Source organism: Xenopus laevis, chromosome 3S (assembly GCF_017654675.1).
Source record: "Xenopus laevis strain J_2021 chromosome 3S, Xenopus_laevis_v10.1, whole genome shotgun sequence".
Taxonomy (NCBI): Eukaryota; Metazoa; Chordata; class Amphibia; order Anura; family Pipidae; genus Xenopus; species Xenopus laevis.
Window position 1 is genome coordinate 80,804,253 of NC_054376.1, and position 19,273 is coordinate 80,823,525.

The 19,273-nt window shown below is 35.2% G+C and overlaps 1 protein-coding gene across 8 annotated transcripts in view; it reads right to left on the reverse strand.

The window, feature by feature from the left end:
- Nucleotides 1–919: 919 nt before the first annotated feature.
- mdfic.S (MyoD family inhibitor domain containing S homeolog) overlaps nucleotides 920–19,273 on the reverse strand; it is a 51,900-nt gene continuing 33,546 nt past the window's right edge. For 7 of the 8 annotated variants that reach the window (XM_041587527.1, XM_041587531.1, XM_041587532.1 and 4 more), the window contains 2 exons: nucleotides 14,765–15,040; nucleotides 920–4,717 (listed from right to left, as the gene is read on the reverse strand). In XM_041587527.1, the coding sequence (XP_041443461.1) occupies nucleotides 4,470–4,717; nucleotides 14,765–15,040 (524 nt within the window). In that variant the 3' untranslated portion in view covers nucleotides 920–4,469. 8 annotated transcript variants of the gene reach the window in all.

Below are 19,273 nucleotides of genomic sequence, written 5' to 3' on the forward strand. Positions count from 1 at the left end.
CTTTAAGAATGGATTGGATAGCTTTTAAGCAAGTGAGAGAATACAGGGTTATGGAAGATAGCTCATAGGGACTGATTTTATTTTTGCCTTCCTCTGGATCAACAGGCAAGTTATATACTATATAGAAATAAAATGTTGAACTTGATGGACATGTCTTTTTTCAACTTATGTTACTATGAATTGTAGCTACAATTTTCTTAATAGGGATTGCAGAATTTCCAACGTATGGCATTAAAATGGTGTTAGCATGTGGTTTATTGAGGGAAAGTCTGTTAGGCCTATTGAGGATCAGGATTGATGAACTGTGAAACCATGTTCAGGCAGCAACTTCAGGGTTCCCCAACATCAATATGTGCACTTGTGCAAGATTCTTTGTAATGGCAGGACGAACCAATGGACGTTCAGGGCATCTATGCCAAAGTGAAATAGTGAGTTTTGATACAAGTACATTTAATCAAACATACTGATTATTACTGTGGCTGTGCTTAGCAAATTAACCTAATTATTTTCCAGGCCAATATTCCTTGATTTAATCAGTAAACTTCTGTTTGGTACTGTATCAAATGCTTTAAAAAATCTAAGTAGATCACATCCACTGCCATCGTGGAATTTAGGTTTCTGCTCTCCTTCTTGTAAAAGGCAAGAACTCTAAATAATCAAGGCTTCGGATACCTCAGTTTTTTTAGTCTCTTTTTGCACCACACATGTCATTTGATCTTCCTTGGCATTGAAACTAAAAGTACCCTGATTTTAGTTTCTCTTTGGTTGTTTAACCCCCTTTAAACGAAGACCAACTGACACTTCCAGGGTTAAGCCAATTGTTGGAGCCAACACATACAGCTTACTTTGCACATATCTGTCTTTTAAATACCATGGTCATTGCTGTAACATACAGAAAGAAAAATTAGTGTGTCAAAAGTTAAAATAAATTTCTTTATTTTAAAATAGTGTCTAGAATATATCCAGTTACATAAGATTAGAAAACACCATCAAATTTAGGATCCAAGCAAAAAGTTATTGTGTTCTACAGTTAAATAATAAAGAGAGAGTAACAGTAAGCACTGATTTGAATTCATTAAATCTGAACCCTTTTATAGCATACATGTTCACATTTTAAATTGTAGTTGAACGCACATCTATGACTGAGAGCAAAAAATTCTGAAGACATTTAACATGAAAACTACCATGAAAAGAAAGAAGGCAAAGATACTGTAAACATTTCATTTTCTATACATCTGTATTCTCTGCTACAGAGACAAATGATACAATTGCTAATCATTGTAGAGCAGAACAGTAACATAGTAAAATTCTAGTTGTTAGATCGAGAAAAAATAATACCAACTGCTCTATTTCTAAGGAATATACAGTAACTTTACCATAGCTTTACATATATAATTTTGGGACAAGTATAATTATTTTCTGTAAAAAAAAAAATGTTATATGTGGTCAATAACAAGTAGTTACATAGTTACGTGGTCCATTTTCTGTGTACCTAACTAAAAAAGTACATTTATATCATAGAACAGACATTTCATTTAATTATTGAATGCATGTATTAACTTATTTGGTAAACTTTTGTGTATTTTAGTTACATATATTTATACTTCAGCAAAAGGGTTTTTATGGTTATCTAAACTTCTCTATTCTCGAATCAGTTCAATATTATTGTGTATATGAGAATACAGTTCACCCTTTCATAAATGTGCTCCTACAAAATCCTCTACAATTGAACAGAGAGCTCTTGAGTTTCTGTTTGCCAAATTTTCACCTTTTTGATAAATATGTCTCAAAGTACACTCATTTGGTTATTAAAGGAAAACTATACCCTGTACAGTGCAGGTCTCTATAAAAATGCATAAAATAGTTTTTATGTAAAACCCTGCTTTTTCATAAAAATATACTTTTTTAGTAGTATGTGCCACTGAGTAATCCTAAATAGAAAATTGCCTTTAAGCACAAAGGGCTGTCCCCTGGGAGCATATGATTCACAGTGCACACAAACCAACCAATTACTGGGCAAAGTTCTGTTTTTTACTCCCCTTCCTGTTGCATTTAGAACTGTATTATTAGGTAATCTATGAGGGAGCACAGAAAATATCATAAAAAGTTGGTTCAAGGTAAAAGGCCAATATTTACAGATAGCTACTGTATATTTCAGTTTGGTAAGATTCTTTAAAAGACAACTTACCAATGGGTAGTTTATCTCATATTAAGTGTTCAGTCTGGAGGTATAGTTTTCCTTTAAGGCACTTTACAATAAAGGTTATTTATTTGTGTGTAGTGACTTAAAACAGAGCTTAATCTTTGACACTGTGTTTAAAGCATATGTTACCATGCTATAAGGCTGCAGCACTCTTTGTGTAGGTAAAGCCACAGCCAGTGTAACATGGCTCAACATGCTCATTTCTTCTTGAATTGAGATCCTCTTTGTACAAGGATAGTATCTTCTACAACACGACATAACGAATGATATATAGGATCCCTTATCCTGAAACAAGTTACCCAAAGTCTCTGAAATACAGGAAGGCCATAGACCATTTTAAGCAAATAATTCTAATTTTTAAAAACGATTTAAATTTTCTCTGCGATAAGAAAACAGCAGTTTGAACTTGATGGCAACTAATCTGTATGAATCATTATAGGTGGCAAATGATTGCAGTATACTTAAGATATGAAGATCCAATTCCCAGATTCCAGTTATTAAATACTTGTATATAAATATATACAAACAAAAAAATAAACATACATAAAACCCATACATGTACACACTTGCATCAATAACCTGGAAAGGCACAATCTAGAATACAATAGAAACCAGCAGTCAATCCCACAGATCTTAACCCCTGCTTTATTTGCTTCTCAGCATTATGGAAAGAATTCGATTGATATTTTCAAAATACCCAATGCCTGCATATAAGGTGCTACTGTGTCTGTAAACTAACCAGCATCTAAAATTTCCCAAAGCAACCAGAAAAATCAGATGCTTGCAGTAATTGAAGTCTGCTGGTTGGTTGTTTGGTTAACTAGATCAGATGTAAAACTTTGCAACCTTTATTAAATAACTCTCAATGTCTATAAATTGATGTTTACTAACCTGGTATAAATACGTTTATAGCAAAAAAAACAACCATACTGGGTTTCATTTTAAAGGAACAGTAACACCAAACCATGAAAGTATGATATTGTCCAAGCATTCCAGATGTCTGTGATTATGGATGTTTTGAAACTATTGCTACTTTTTTAACCTAGTCTTAGAGAGAGATTTTTTTTATCCAGTAATCATCTTTAACTCCTCCCCCACTGATTTAAGAAGGAGCAAACTTTTGTCTGAATTGGGCAGCCTGCTAGGCTGATACAATTGTTTGGCCATGTGGTCAATAGTTGTAGACCCCATTGGCCGAGGACTACATCCAATAGTCAATATAATCCTTAGCAGATGCCAAATCAGATCAAATCAAATTCGTAGCTTCCCCTATATTAGTCACCATTAAGCAAAGGATAGTTTTGAGGTTTGAATATCTTTAAGGCTATCCCAAAAATGGCTTCTATATAACCGACAGTTTAAGTTTTGAGTTTAATCCTAACAATACCATATTGATAAATGTTATATTAAATAAAGTGAAATAAATTAAAATCATAAAGGATTAGAGATGGGACAGTACAAGAATGGTCATGAGATATGCAATATCTTTTTTTAGAGCAGGGACTACACTTTTACATTCGGACCTATTCAATTGAAGAGAAAACAATTTCTATAACTTGACTTGATTCTAGAAGCCTGGTGTATATTTAGAACAGCTGCTCGCTCTACCAGAATGAGTTAGGCATGTAGGTAAGTCGTTCAGACCGCGCACTCTGGGATCCTTTTCAAAACAAATCGCTTATTTCCGCTTTAAAAAATTTTTTTTCTTTATTCAGTAAACATCTTGGTACACCTTTCACATAGCGCCATGAGGTCTGACGCGTTTCGTGTCACTGCACTTCATCAGAGACCTGAGTTAGGCATGTAGACCACAGAAAATACATTGGGTGCATCCTGGACATTTTGCCTAGTAACTGTCTGCTACTAACCTTGACATTGCAGGTTTACAAATCTTTTGAAAAAGAGGGGAATGCTTTGATTAAAACGCTTGATTTAATTAAATATCTTAACCAGCACCAGCACACCACCAGTTGGGTGTGTTTGATTTGATAATACTGCTTAAAATGTAGCAACCTTGATAATACAACCACACTGAAAGGCTACTATTAACATACATACCGTAGTTTTATAATGTTACTACAGATATCTGATATGCAGCTATGTATAACACTATAAACTTTTTCAGATATAGCCCTCAGCATAGGAATTCACTGTTGTATGGTTCCAGTAAAAATAACGAGAAATCATACAGGTAGCAGTGCATGTAGGATGTTGTCAACATATCGGATTATGACATAAAAATGGACTCCAGTTAAAGTATAGTTTTTCAGGATGGAAAACATATTCCGCAGCATTCCATACAGATTTCCAAACAGTCTGAAGATTCACAGCAAGCATCCATAATTCCACAATCCATGTCACAAGGACAGTTACAGTCATCGCCCATCTCCTCAGTACAGCAACAGCAGCAGGCTTCAGAGGTACAGATGCCACAAGATGCCTGTCCCACTACAATGTTACACAGTGTGAGGAACTCACAGAATAAGCAGGCTAGGATACAGTGAACGCAGCCATCTTCACACATTAGGTTGATGTTCCAGAGGTTGATCAATGCACATAATGGGGAAAAAAAAATAAGAAAAATATTTGTTAGAAGATACAATGAAAATGGAACTCAGTCTGTAAGAAAAGGGCCACTAATGCAAATGTGTCAGACAGTAGTATGAAGTAGCAGAAAATTTTTAAAACAGGCATTTTACCTTCACAAAATGGCTTGTTTGTAAACTGTACCGCACAAATGGCTTTTTCAATTGCCTTCTTTTTTTTTTTGCAATTTTTATAAAATTGTAATTTTAAAAATGAAATTTGTTTTATTCTCCCCACCCTCAATAGTTTAAAAACTGAAAATAGTCTGACTGAGCTACTACCTGTACAGGTATGGGACCTGGGGTTTTCCGGAAAATGGATCTTTCTGTAATTTGGATCTTCATAATTTAAGTCTACTAGAAAATCATGTAAACATGAAATAAACCCAATAGGCTGCTTCTAATACAATAAGGATTACTTAAATCTTATTTTGGATCATGTACAAGGAGCAGTTTTATTATTACAGAGAAAAGGGCAATCATTTTTGAAAATTTGGATTATTTGAATAAAATGGAGTCTATGGGAGATGACCTTTCCGTAATTCAGAGCTTTATGGATAATGGGTTTCCGGATAACAGATCCTATTCCTGTACTAGGATATGGGGGGGGGCAAAACTAATGTAATATTAAAACATCAATGAAAACTTAGGTGAAAACATAAAAAAATATAAATTATTTAGAATTAAATATTTGAAAGTTACATTTTGTGAATATGAATTGTTGCTTTAAATACATTTTTCTTCACCACTCTGTGATTAACATGTTACTACAGATATTTTAACTTTTTAGTAAAACTAAAGGGAACACAATGTGAAATTGTTAGATATCCTCCAAACAAATCCTAAACAAATACATGTACCTATAGTAAATATAGAAACAGAAGTGTGTCAAATAAGGAAGCTAAAATATGGTAGGAAGGCGCTGAATAAATATGTTTATCCTATTTTAAACCAAAATAAATGGTAACAAAATCAAAGTGAACTTGCTTTGACATAGCAGCTGCCACTTTTTTCCTTTCTTTCCTTTATTCAAAGGAAACTGAGGCAACTTGGACAATTTCCTGCAAATGTGTGAAAAACACAAAACAAACTCTAAAGACTTATCTTAAAGGGGAACTCCACAAAAACATATCTTAAGCTTTTTGAAAAGTAAACATAATTTCAAGCAACTTTGCAATATACAATTAAAAAATATGCAGACTTTTCATGATTTTTAATGGTTTCTGACAGTTCCCTAAGCCTTTTGCTCTCCTGCTGATCTTGACTACTTTGCTAAGCTGGCTGACTACTGTTACTTTGTATCAAAAGCCAGCTGTCCTTAGCCTTCATCCTCCAAACCCCACAATTCCCTGCACATGTGATTTCAATAAACCAAACATCATAGTGCAATGCATTGTTCCGGTCGGTCTGTAAACTGTGGAGAAGTTGTTACAATTTGTAACATCAGTGTTTTAGTCCCTCCTTCCCTGCCAGGATTTCAAATGATGCAGAAAGAGTAGAACTGTTAACCAGCTGGATTGCAGCATAGAAAATGGCATTTATTCATACTATTTGAAGAAACAGGTAACTGTGATGGGTATGGATACCAGTAGACAAACTAACGTAGACCTTATTTATCAAAGGGTGCATAGTTAATCTGACAAAATACAAAACTGATAGCTATGTATATTTATTAAAAATGTTAACACCTTCCTTTTATCAAATTTTTGATTGTAAGCATACAAATCTACAGAGATAAAAATACCCAAGGCAAAATGTAAAATGTCATTTTTTTGTAAATGAAATGCAACGACTAATAAATATGCTTCTTGATTTTATATATGTAGTACAGTTATGGGATCTGTTATCTGGCAACTCCGAAAGCTACACATTAAAGGAGGGTAATCTCCCATAGACTCCATTCTGATAATTTAACATTTCGAAACACATTTCCTTTTTTCATGTAATAATAAAACAGTACCTTGTACATGATCCCAACAAAGATATAATTATTAATCATTACTGGAGACAAAACAATCCTATTAGGTTTATTAAATATTTAAATCGTTTTTTGCAGACTAGAGTATGTAGATACAAATTATACAAAGCCCCCTATCTATAAACCCTCAGGACCCAAGCATTTTGGATAATAGGTCCCATACCTGTTCTGAATTTTGTATGGCACATACAGGGAGCATAGGGAAGGCAGAACAGAGCAGAAGACAGGGAAACCTACCAGGAGCACTCTAAGATGTGCTACATACATTGACACAGTGCTGTGCCCCTCTAGCACTTTGTATGAGTGTTCACAGGTGAACAATATGGGCAGTTTCAGTCTGGGTCTCATGCTTTATGGGTGTGAACAATAGAGGTGTTATAGGTGTAAACAATGTAGGGGGGGATTATATTTGTGAACAATGCAGGAGTTTATTGATGCAGGGGCCAGTTAATCTCTGCAGTGATACCTGTTAAAATCTTACACATAGAAAGCAGACACAGCAGGCAGACTTTCATATGGGGGGCACACAAGGGGACAGCCCTGATCTGGATCAGGATCATAACAGTTTAGCGATTAACAACAGAAGGAAACAGTTTTTTGATGTGCAAATGAGCAAAGGAAAATCACATTCCCAAAGACTCTGCTATCTATAACACAAATGGCAATTGCATCAAAAATACTTTGATTGTATTTTATTTTATTTTATCTACTTGTATTTTTCTGCCATGTTGTATTAATAATACAATGAGCACTTCACACTTATAAACAGATCTAGAATCTTGGTCATGGAGAATGATTGGACTGCCATTTATAACTGAAAGATGTAGAAACTGTGTCATAATTATGAAGACTTTCATTCATTTTCATTAGACACCTATGACTAGTCCTGGAGGGTGTGAAAGCAGAAGGTGAATATATGGGGTCAGTATGCACTATTTTTAATATACTAATTTAATAAAAATTTAGATTTTTTATAATAAGTCATTTACAGGATATGATTGTTAAATGAGTAATTGAAGGTGCCCTGGGAACTGGTGCAAATCCTGGAACTCTATTGCCCTATGTGGACTGGCAGATTCCCCCATCATTAAGGAATTTTTCTTTAGTGAGGGGGCAGGTCAACAAATTGTGGAACTGCACAATTTCTACCTAATACTTTGTGCCTTTTTCATTTGTGCTTCCAGGTGTCCCTTACCTGGCTGCATGCACAAAAGTTCTACTGTACTGTGTATGAATTCACCACAAGGGGAGCATGGAAAATGATGATGCCACCATGTAGCATTAAGGTAACTGTGATGGTTTGTTCTTTAAAGGAGAAAGAAAGGTCTTACTTGGGGGTGCCAAAAGGTAAGCACCCACAAGTGATCACATTTATTTATTTTGGTACCCAAAGTATAACAGGAGTTTCCTTCTCCTTTAAGGTAGAGGAACACAGGTACATAAGTAATGACTTTAGTTTACCCCCGGGGTTGCTTAACAGAATGCTAAAATTGTCAGTTGAAAGTTTAACATATATTTCATCTCTCTCAGATGATAAAATGTCAGATTGCCACCCGTTTAAATTTATAGACATAATTATTACAAAGTGCATACTAAACAAATATTTTTTCCTTTCTTACGTTTATTCCAAACAGAAAGATTTAATAGATATAAGAAGAAATAAAAGAGTGCAGTGCCTGTGGAGCAAATACATTAACCTAACCGTGCTCAATTTACAATCTGAACGTATTGACTGTGGGCAAATTATTAAAATTACAATCCATGTTAACTACTTCTTGTGTTTTGGGTTGCCCCTACATAAACACACATGCATAATTATATTATTACAGGGAAGGGATAAAAAAAAAAAAGGTTTAATTTTTGGTTAGCTATTCCATATTCATGCAAGTCTCACAGTAAGAGCATATACACTCACTTACTGATCACTGACATCGGCCATCGTTCGGCTAGCTATATTCACACAGTTCAGAGCGTTCAAAACAGATCTTCAGGCACTCAGCTGTTTCACAGCAAGAATCACAGAGGGAAAAATCACAATCAAAGTGGAAGTTGAGGTCCTCAGCTGGAGTCACCTCAAGGCCCACACAGACATGGAAACAACATCCACAGCAGGAGCAAACCCGATGCAGGCCGAGGATGAAATACACTGGCAGAAGAGACAGGCCAGAATCAAAAAAGCACAACCGTCTAATTCAAACAAGAAAAAAGATTAACTAAAAGACGGATATAGCTATATCAAGAAAAAAATGTATTGAAAATACAACAGAGTTTATGATACACACACTCACAAATAAATGTACATACATATTATTAACTAAAATTATTTGTAGCAAAACCTTACTGCCTGTAAGTACTGTAGGTGCTTTGTAAATACAGGTATGGGATCCACTATCTGCAAACCCATTATCCACAAAGTTCTGAATTACAGTAAGGCTGTCTCTCATGACTATCAAAATAATCCAGATTTTTAAAAATGATTTCCCTTTTCTCTGTAATAATAAAGCAGTGCCTTGTACTTGATCCCAACTAATATATAATTAATCCTTATTGGAAGCAAAACCAGCCTATGGAAAAACAGTTTAAGATACATTCTTAAACTGTACATTCATTACAAATGCTGAAAAAGTTACTAGTAGATTAAACTACACTGGTGGTTCTATTAAATTAATGTAACAGAAGACAGCTAACAGACCTCCAAAGAATGTTCAGAGTGCACAGACCAGAGGACTGAGTCTAGAATTGAGTGCTGCCTGCCTTAGGAAGTGCTTGATTTAAAAGAGACCGGCAGGGGGAGGCACATAGGCATAAAAAAAGCATTTTAGGACATCATCAGGGGAAATCGCTCTCCTGCATGCAAGCTCCTATAGCAGACGAATGCAGCATGACCTGCTTTTTCTCTCACCCATCCTGAAAGGCTGCAGTTGCACCTCCGTCCTGGGTCCTCTGTCCTCCCTACTCAGCCATCAGCCTTTAGCCCTCCCTCCTTGGTCCTCCGTACAAATGCTCTCCATCCTCAGCCCTCCCTCCTTAGCCCACTCTCCATGCTCAGCCCTAGGAGCTGAGGTCTAAGGCGGGAGGGCTGAGAGCTGAGGAGGGAGGTTTGAGGATAGAGAGTGTTTGTACTGATGGCTGAGGAGGAAGGGCTGAGGACCGAGCTATGAGGGGGGAGATTGCAACAGGATATGTGGGCAACACGGAGGTGTGACTGCAGCCTCTTCGAATCAGTGAGTAAAATAAGTCTGCATACTTCTTTGTTAGGAGAGCGCACGCAGGAGCGTGTGTTCTCTTGATGATGTCCTAAAATGCGTTCCGTATAGGCGTGCCCACCTACCTCGCCCTTACCATGTGTGTCATTCAGCCTATGACCAAGCATGTCATTACAGCTCTAAGGCAGGCAGTAAAGGACAGGGCTGTGCCTCCTAAAGCTGCTCTTTGCACAGAGTACCACATTTTTGATCCGGCACACCATACAAACAGCAGCACAACCTTGGGCTCTGTAGATGGTGGGCACAAGGGTGCACCCCTTAGTGTTCATGCTCTTGCAACCAGGGGACTGATAAATGACCCCTGATTTCTTCTACACTGTTTCATCAGTCAGGACCAGGCCAGAAGCAAAGGACAGACTTTCATGAATGTATATTGACATTTAAATTTTTGCATCCCCTTTAAAAATACAGAATAACTTATCCTGTCTCTATTATAATAGTTTGTACTGGTAGTGTTCCTAACAAAAGGAAGAGATAGCAAATATGCTGAAAGACCAGTGACAAAAAATAAAATTCATTTTTAAATTAATCAAGCTACGCTAGCCTATTTTTGGCGATACTTTCCTTTTAGAAATATCAATAGAATGTGTACAGCACAGATGAAAAGGCACACTTTACTGTAGAAGTTTCAATTTGCATATCAACAAGCACAAATAAGTGCGAAATTGCTGCACTACTGTATGCATATTATGCTTACAATAATACTTAACCATTCTTGAGACAAGATACAATTGAACGCAGCTACATAACAAGTTGAAAGATGTTGCTGACCCAGGCTTGTTCTCGGAAAATCTATCAAAGCTTTATTCAAATGAAACCTTACAAGCAGAAATGACAATGTTGCATTCCTCACACTGGCAGAAGAAGATTGAAGTAGATTCATGCACTCTAGTAGCATTTTCTTCTAATAAAAATACTTTCAAATATACAGATCTAAATTGGCATGTCACCCTGGAAGGCACCATTATATATATTCTCCATAGCATTAGCATGTAATTTCTTTATGATGTGCACAAACACTGAAAATCTATTCAAACTAAATTATAGTAAACTTTAACAAAGCATAATGAAAACAAGTGTTTAAAACAATTTCTGAACCGGTCAGATTCCAATAAAGAAACATGTTTTGATGTATGTAAGGAATAGTGATGGGTGAATTTGCGCCGTTTCGCTTCGCAGAAAAATTCGCGCAAAATTCGTGAAACGGCTAAAAATTCGCGAAACTGCGCCAGCGTCTCGTTTTTGACGCCAGCATTTTTGCCACGAATTTTCACGGGCGTTTTGCGAATTTATTCGCTGGTGGCGAATCGCGCAAATTCGCCGCAAATTCGCCCATCACTAGTAAGGAATATACCGAATGTAATGTGAATATTTCAATCTCTAACAACATGTCCATCACTCTACTCCCTTAATGAAAGTCATTTGCAAATTAAACATGGAACCCAAATTTCTTTTTTTAATTAAACATCCACACATGTTGTAAAGATGTTTAAATATCTGAGTTGCCAATCAAATATTACCTGCCCCACCTCTAGGCATAGAGGTGAAGCAGTGAATTACTTTAACTTTCCATTCAGCAATTCCTGGATGTCACTGCACTCCTAGCATTCCTTCTTGCCTCCTCGCACTCTATAATTATGTAGGGAACTGCGCATGGGCATTAGGTTCCCCATTCTGGTGCATACACAAGATTTTGGGGTGATACAAAATTTGTCTTAAAAAGAAATTGATGCAAAATGGCTCCTGTCTGCTTGCTGCGTGTGCAATTCCAAGACTGAAGGAAACAAAATGTAACTGATAAATGTGAGTAATAAGTGTAAGTAAAGTTTGTTTTGCCAACTTGATAGAAAAGAATTTGGAATTATTTCTTAAAATAACAGGTCCCCTTTAATAACAGATTCTACAACATGGCTCCTGCCTGCCTGATGTGATTGTGAATTGCACGACTAAACAAAACAAGATTAAAATAATTTATATAGTGTATGTGAAATTTATTTTGCTTGACTAACATCACAATAGGATTTGGAATTTATTTTTAGGGTGACAGTCCCCTTTAAAGGAGAACTAAAAGTGAAAAAGAATTAGGCTAGAAAAAAAGAATTAGGCTAGAAATTCTTCACATTATGTTTTGGGGGTCTGTACCAGTCCAAGGTGGCAGAACCTCAGGGTTGATGCAGTAAGTTCTGTGTATAAGATTTAGAATTTCAAGCCATATTTGATTTAATAGTTTAGTTCTTTAAATACATTTTCATTACTGAGTTCACTTTCAAATAAATATTTAAATGTGTATGGCAAATTTAGAGTATTTAGGTTACATCTTGGTTACACACAAAGCTTCATTTTGGCATGCAGACAGATGCAGGGTTGCGTAATTCAATGTGTAAAGTATAAAAAAAAATGCAAAGGTTGGTTTTAGTAATGAAAATGGATAAAACATATACAGGTATAGGATCCCTTATCCCCAGAAGGATAGGATATAAAAGCTCCAAATGTAATCTCCCATAAAATCCATTTTAAGCAAATTATTTAAATTATTTTCTCTGTAATAAAATAGAAGCTTGTACTTAATGGCAATATATTGGCTGCATACATCTACGTGTATTTTGATGGCAATACAACCCTTCTAGGTTTATTTAATGTGTAAATGTTTTTGAGTAGACTTAAGGTATGGAGATCCACATTATAGAAAGACCCCTTATCTGGAAACCCGAGGTCCAATGAATTTCAAATAATTAGTCCAATGTTTTTCCTATGTCATTTATGCAAGTTAGCTTTGGCGTGCTGGTCTCTAAATGGAACAACATGCTCTACAGTCAAAGTGTGTCTGTGCAAAATAAGTTAAAAATGGCTATTAGTGCCAAGCAAGGACCCTGTTGCTACGTTATGCTAAGCAGTCCCAACAGCAAAAGAGGTACCCCTAAACAAATGAAATTAAGCAAAGTCCAACCTCAACCCTTCCACTTCTATAAAACAATTTTTTAAAAAAAAAAAAATTTAAGGTTATTTTATTTTTATGTAAGTAGATCTGTCACGTAAGCGGTCCTTGCAGACCTTACAAGATCATTTGCATTGACCAATATTGATCAAAGTCACTTTTAATGGGAAATCCCAAATCCCCAACATTTTGGATAATATATTTTATTGTGCAAAGAAGAATACTTGATTAACAACTGCTGCTGAAATAATTTTTTTGCATATTATTTAAGTTAAGAAATATCTATGGTTCTTGCACTAAATAGGACAAAAATTGAAACAAAGTCCAATTCAAAATTTCTGGCTTGTACTTGCTTTTCAAAAGCAGTCCACTGAGATGTCCTCTGTAAAAACAAATCCCAGATGCAACTCATTGTATCTAGCTATTTGTATTAAGCATGTAGTTGGAATGGGACTAACAGTCAATATAAATGTCTTTAATGCAAGATCAAAAAAAAAAAACAATATTTCTTAATTAAAACATTAGGTAAAAATATTTTCAGCACAAGCCCTATTTTTTGCCCTAATCTTCATACCTTACATCTACTATAAAATCATGTAAAGATTAAATAAACCCAATAGGCTGGTTCTGCTTCCAGTAAAAGTTAATTATATTTTAGTTGGGATCAAGTACAAATTACTGTTTTATTATTACAGAGAAAAAGGAAATTGTTTTTAAAAATTTGGATTATTTGATTATAATGGAGTCTATGGGAGACTGCCTTTTCCGTAATTCATACTGCATATTTTAATGACTGATATCTCTTGAAAATGCTTCTAAAAATATACTTTGTGATCTATCTGTATTAATTGCAATTTACATATTAAACTTCCTATTTTTTCTACAGCAAAGTCTGCTATTTCTTTTCACAGATAATCTATCCTTAACAGTTATTACTTGCATCTCCTATAACCATTGACTGGTTTTGATATCTGCTACAACCTCTGCAAGCAATTATGAATGAAACTTTTGCATATTAATAATAAAAAAAATTGTTAAATTACGAATTGTATAAAACAACCTATTTTTCACAGTTCAACATTAACAAGAAAACATTTTATACACTCAATACTATGTTGGTTTTTGACAGCTGCAACATTCCTAGTTTTTGTAATAATTGTTAACAATAATATTATTTTATCTCTGTTATCACCACTTAAGTACTTTACACTGGATTCAAAACAGCTCTGCATGATACATTAAGGGAACATGAAAGCTCTAACGGATCATGTTTCATTGCTACAAGCTAGCTAAGCAAACACAATTTTTACAAGTGCACACTAAAAACTGGTTACATTTAAATAAAGTGCTTTCATGTGATAGTATTGCTTGTTATTCCAAACACTTCCATGTAGCACTCACAATCGACTTTTTATTTCTGGTGTATGAGGAGCAAAAACAAGCAGTAACAAGTAAGAAAATGCGCATGTAAACAGCAAACATAATTTTTTAAATAATATATATCAAGTATGTCCTTGCTGGCCTCCAGATCCATTACTGCTGAAAGAGAAGCAGGTTGACCACTCATTGCTGTATATGCAAAATGGTTTCCTTTATTTTTCCCATTTCAGTCATCAAAATAAATGTACCTGACACTTCAAAGAATCTCAAGAACTCCCACACATTGATCCAAAACTGGAAATTGTAGAGATACTAAAGCACTGGCACTGTAAATTCTATGATTCCTGGCATGGAAAGAGTTTGTATTGATACATTTACTATAGAGATTCACCCTTACCTTCTCTTACCCACTCTTACCTTCTGGTGAAGCGCTTGGTTTCTGAGAATATGCTGAACTCTCTTTGCTTTTTTTGCTCCCATCACTGCTTACAGACAAGCTGGACTGAATCTTCCTGTGCATTTTTTGCGAAACAGGAGCAGATATGTTTCTGTGATCTGCAGGAACATGTTTGACCCCATTGTGGATTCCATTTATATTACTCAGACCTACATGACCATTTTGTATCTTGCCAGTTTCTTCCTCGCTCTGTTCCAGTGCTGAAGTATTTGGCTGAGGCAAGCGCTGAGGTTGGGCTTAAAAGGAAGAAAAGAGATGAAAGGATTAAACAGAATTCTGTAAAAACCACAGCCAAAAGGAAATAGGCCAGAATATATTTTATAAAAATGATAGAAAGGTTTTAGACATTATCAATTTCCTTGAAAATTATTAATTCTATCTATGGTATCATTTTTTGACAAACACAGTGTTTACGATACCCTTTGTTTAGTAAAAAAAACTGAGCAAAAATGTATATTAGAAAAACAACATATTTATGGAATAAAATGTGTTTCAACACTATTACTTATTATTAATAGTACCAAATGTACTAGTAAAACAAATGACAATTAGCAGCTTACAGAGAATTCACAGAAAAAATTAACACATTATTACATAAAGTATATAATGGGTTTGGCTTGAAAACAGTACAGATATTAATTAAAATACAAAGTGCTTTAGTCAAAAGTTGCCTATTAAAAAAACAGAAATTATTATAAACCATCATTTGAAGAGTAAGAAAAACTTCATATACATTAGTCTGGCCCTGTAAATCAAATCTTTCCCCAGTAATTACCCTGTTGCAAATGCACTGATTGAATGGTCTTTCAGCTGCATATTCTCATGCAATATGTGGAGTTGGACCCCAACTATAGCTTACGATTTGCAAATAGACAAAACTCAATAGGCTTGCCTACTGATCTGGGTCAAGTCTGAAATTCCCATGAAAATGGCATTGGTCCATTCATCCAGACCTACCCAAGTGGGTCTGCATAGGTCCCTACTGTTATACTATCGGTAGCACAGGTAAAATGACTGGATTAGGCTGATTTGGCACACCAAACTGGGAAAAAATTCACTTCTTTAGAAGCTTGCAAAATGAGAGAATCGGTTAGTAAGAACCAGTTCATAGGTTTACACAAATTTGTGTGAAAGACTAAGAATTTTTGGCCAATATACAGAGCTTTTGCTTCGCAAACATGATTCTACTGTTCTCATAGAGGTCAGTGCATTCATATCTGCCAAAAACTTGTGCAGTCTTGTCTAAACCACCTCTGGCCCACTAATGGGAAAGACACGAAATAAACACCAGTAAATACAGAGATTAAACATTATTTTTTCATTCCTTGCTAAATAATGAAAGCAGTCTAATACAAACTAGGTCATAATTTAGCTCAAGTAGTCAGTAGCTGCCATTAAAGGGATTTTATTTTCATTTGCATTGGTTAATATCTCTCCTCCCGCAAAATCTTGCATTAAAAGCAGTTTTTCAAAAGAGCAAACAGACTTTTGTATATTTAATTCTGAAATCTGACATGGGGCTAGACATATCGGATTCCCAGGTGCCCTCAGCCACGTGACTGATAAACTTCATTTTTACTGCTGCTCTGAAAGTTGATGTGATATCAGCTCCTCCCTTCCACCCCCAAGCAGCTAATCAACAGAACAACAGGAAGGTAACAAGATAACAGTTCCCTGACACCTGCATTGCTAAAAATGTTCCCCACAACCCACCTAGTGGTAGCTATGAGAACAGCATTCAATAGTACTAATCCAAGTCCAGCTAATAGAAGGAGAAACAAAATACTTTCCAGTTCCAAAAAGTGAAGTGCTAGCTTTTTCTGAAAGTAAATCACCAGACACAATGAAAATTTGTAATTTGTGACATGTAAAATTTGATTCTTTACCCAAAAAATGTATTTTTTTAGTTGTAATATTGGTGTGTAGGCATCCATCTCAGGTAATTTTGCCTGGTCATGTGCTTTCATAAAGAGCCAGCACTTTAAGATGGAACTGCTTTCTGCCAGGCTATTGTTTCTCCTACTCAATGTAACTGAAGATGTCACAGTGGGAGATAGATTTTTACTATTGAGTGCTGTTCTTAGAGCTACCAGGGAACCATTATCTGGTTAACGTCACATTGTTCTGATGGTTGGCTGCTGGGGAGGAAGGGAGGGGGGTTATATCACCCTAACTTGCAGTGCAGCAGTAAAGAGTGACTGAAGTTTATCAAAGCACAAGTCACATGACTGAGGGCACCTGGGAAACGGACACTGTATCTAGCCCCATGTCAGATTTCAAAATTAAATATAAAAAATGAGTTTGCTCTTTTAAAAAATGTATTTCAGTGCAGAATTCTGCTGAACAGCACTATTAACTGATGCATATTGAGTTTAACTTTAAGTTGTAAATGTTTTGCTAAAACCAAACACACAATGCTGCACATACCTGCTAATTTGACAATGCTAATGCCTCCATCTAAGGAACAGAACCAGAAGGGCTGCTAGCATCCAGCAGCATACCTCAATGATCCAGAGTGGTGTGGGAGTGTCAGTGGATAACTGGGTGCAATGCAGGCTGAACATGGGCATAGTTTTATGTTTGCCTCATTTGATCTTTCAAATGTTGGAAGGTTTAGAGCAGTAAAACTTAAATGTTACATCCCCTGGTTTTAAATATTTCTACATTTCAACATTGTTAGTTTCTTTTTGTGTCCCCACCAATATATAAAACAATACATTTCCCTGATTTTCCATATTCCTCGAATTTACACCATTTGTTCTGGTCCCCGGAAAAGGTAAATCGTATGTTCTACTGTACTGTTTTAGGTGACAAAAGGAAGAATTTAGGGTACAATACATGAGACCAACATTTTGCTATATACAAAACAATAGTACACGTACAAAACTGAAAGTTCAATTTACAGCACAACATATAAAGCTTCACACTATCTGTAAACCTAGATGGAAAGAGCACAAAAAGGCAAGTACTCTCTGTAGTTATATAGCTAACATACCAAGTATAATGCGGCACTTCCATTGCACACCATTTATTGAATAATACTTTCAGTAAAGAATAGGTCACATTTTATCAATCAACAGTAAATCCTTCCAATACAAATGATATACTTCAAATACGCTATAGTGCACAAAGCAGACATGGTACTTTCAGAACTGTACCTTCGTGTCATCTTGCAGAAAAATGCCATCACCTGTCCGCTTTATGTAAAAAAATAATATATGATGTAGGACTTTGATTTGTTTTGAATTATTCATATTTTTTGCTATATTCAAATCGAATTTCACAAACCCTGCATTTTATGTGAAATAATCATTAACATTAAACCTACCCTTTTGACAAATCTTTTTTGAAAGTGGCATATTTATATGAACTTTCAGCATTTGCTATATGATTCTTAAGAGACTATTCCTTTTACAAAAGATTTAATTTTACACTGCTACAGTATGTGAAAGCTAACAATTGGATTCTTACTAGTCAGTAACAAATGCAATATGTGGCAAAATGTAAAATAACATCTATGTGAAAACAGCATGAGCAATGGAAGCAGAATATACTGCCTGTTATGAAGAATTCATACAATTTCATTCTTAGAAAAGAAGATTCCTACTTTAGTCTCACAAAGAATGGCTTTAAATTGCTTATCAAAATAGAAAAAAATGTTATAGCAAAGTGAATTCAAAATTTTTTGAAACTTTACTGAATATACAGCTGCATTTAGTTACACTGATTTAATTTAAATAGTTGTGGTCGATTGGTATTGTACAGCAAATGCAATTTTGATACCATAATAATGAGCAGTAATGTTTGGCATGGCAGTGTACTTTGTCGGTAAGCAGGTTAATATACAAATATATTTATTTTTCAAACTTTTTGGCTACCACTTAAATAACTGATGTGTGTTAAATCTGTTTTAATTGTTGATAACATACCATATTTGTGTGGCCAACAGCCTGCCCAAAGGCTTCAAACTACAACAAATGTGGTAATTGGCGCACACTATTGCAAAAAAATAAAAAATAAAGCTTGTGAACATTATAATACTTTGGATAAGTTGTGCCCATCTAATATGCAGCCGAAGCTTTCAACAGAAAAATCATCAAGAAAGTCTATGCACATCAAGCACTTAGATGTATAGTATATACATTTTATATATAATATAATGAATAAGGGCCAGTGCTGTACATTCTGCCTATAGATAAAAAATACACTTTTGCCATTATAAAGCACTAATTTGAAAGTTGAACTATATTCCCTGAACCTACCACTGCCTACCACTTCATAAAAAGAGCAAAGAGTTCCCTATGTAGTTCTTTACAAACAACACCTCCCTGTTTTAAGTAACACCCTTTGAGCAGCTCATTATCAGAAGCTTCTCAGTAGACTGGTAATTCGCTTATTATTATTTATTATTATTATTATATTTGTTAGCTCTGTGGGATTGGAAAGTACAAAAGACAAGTATGTTCAAC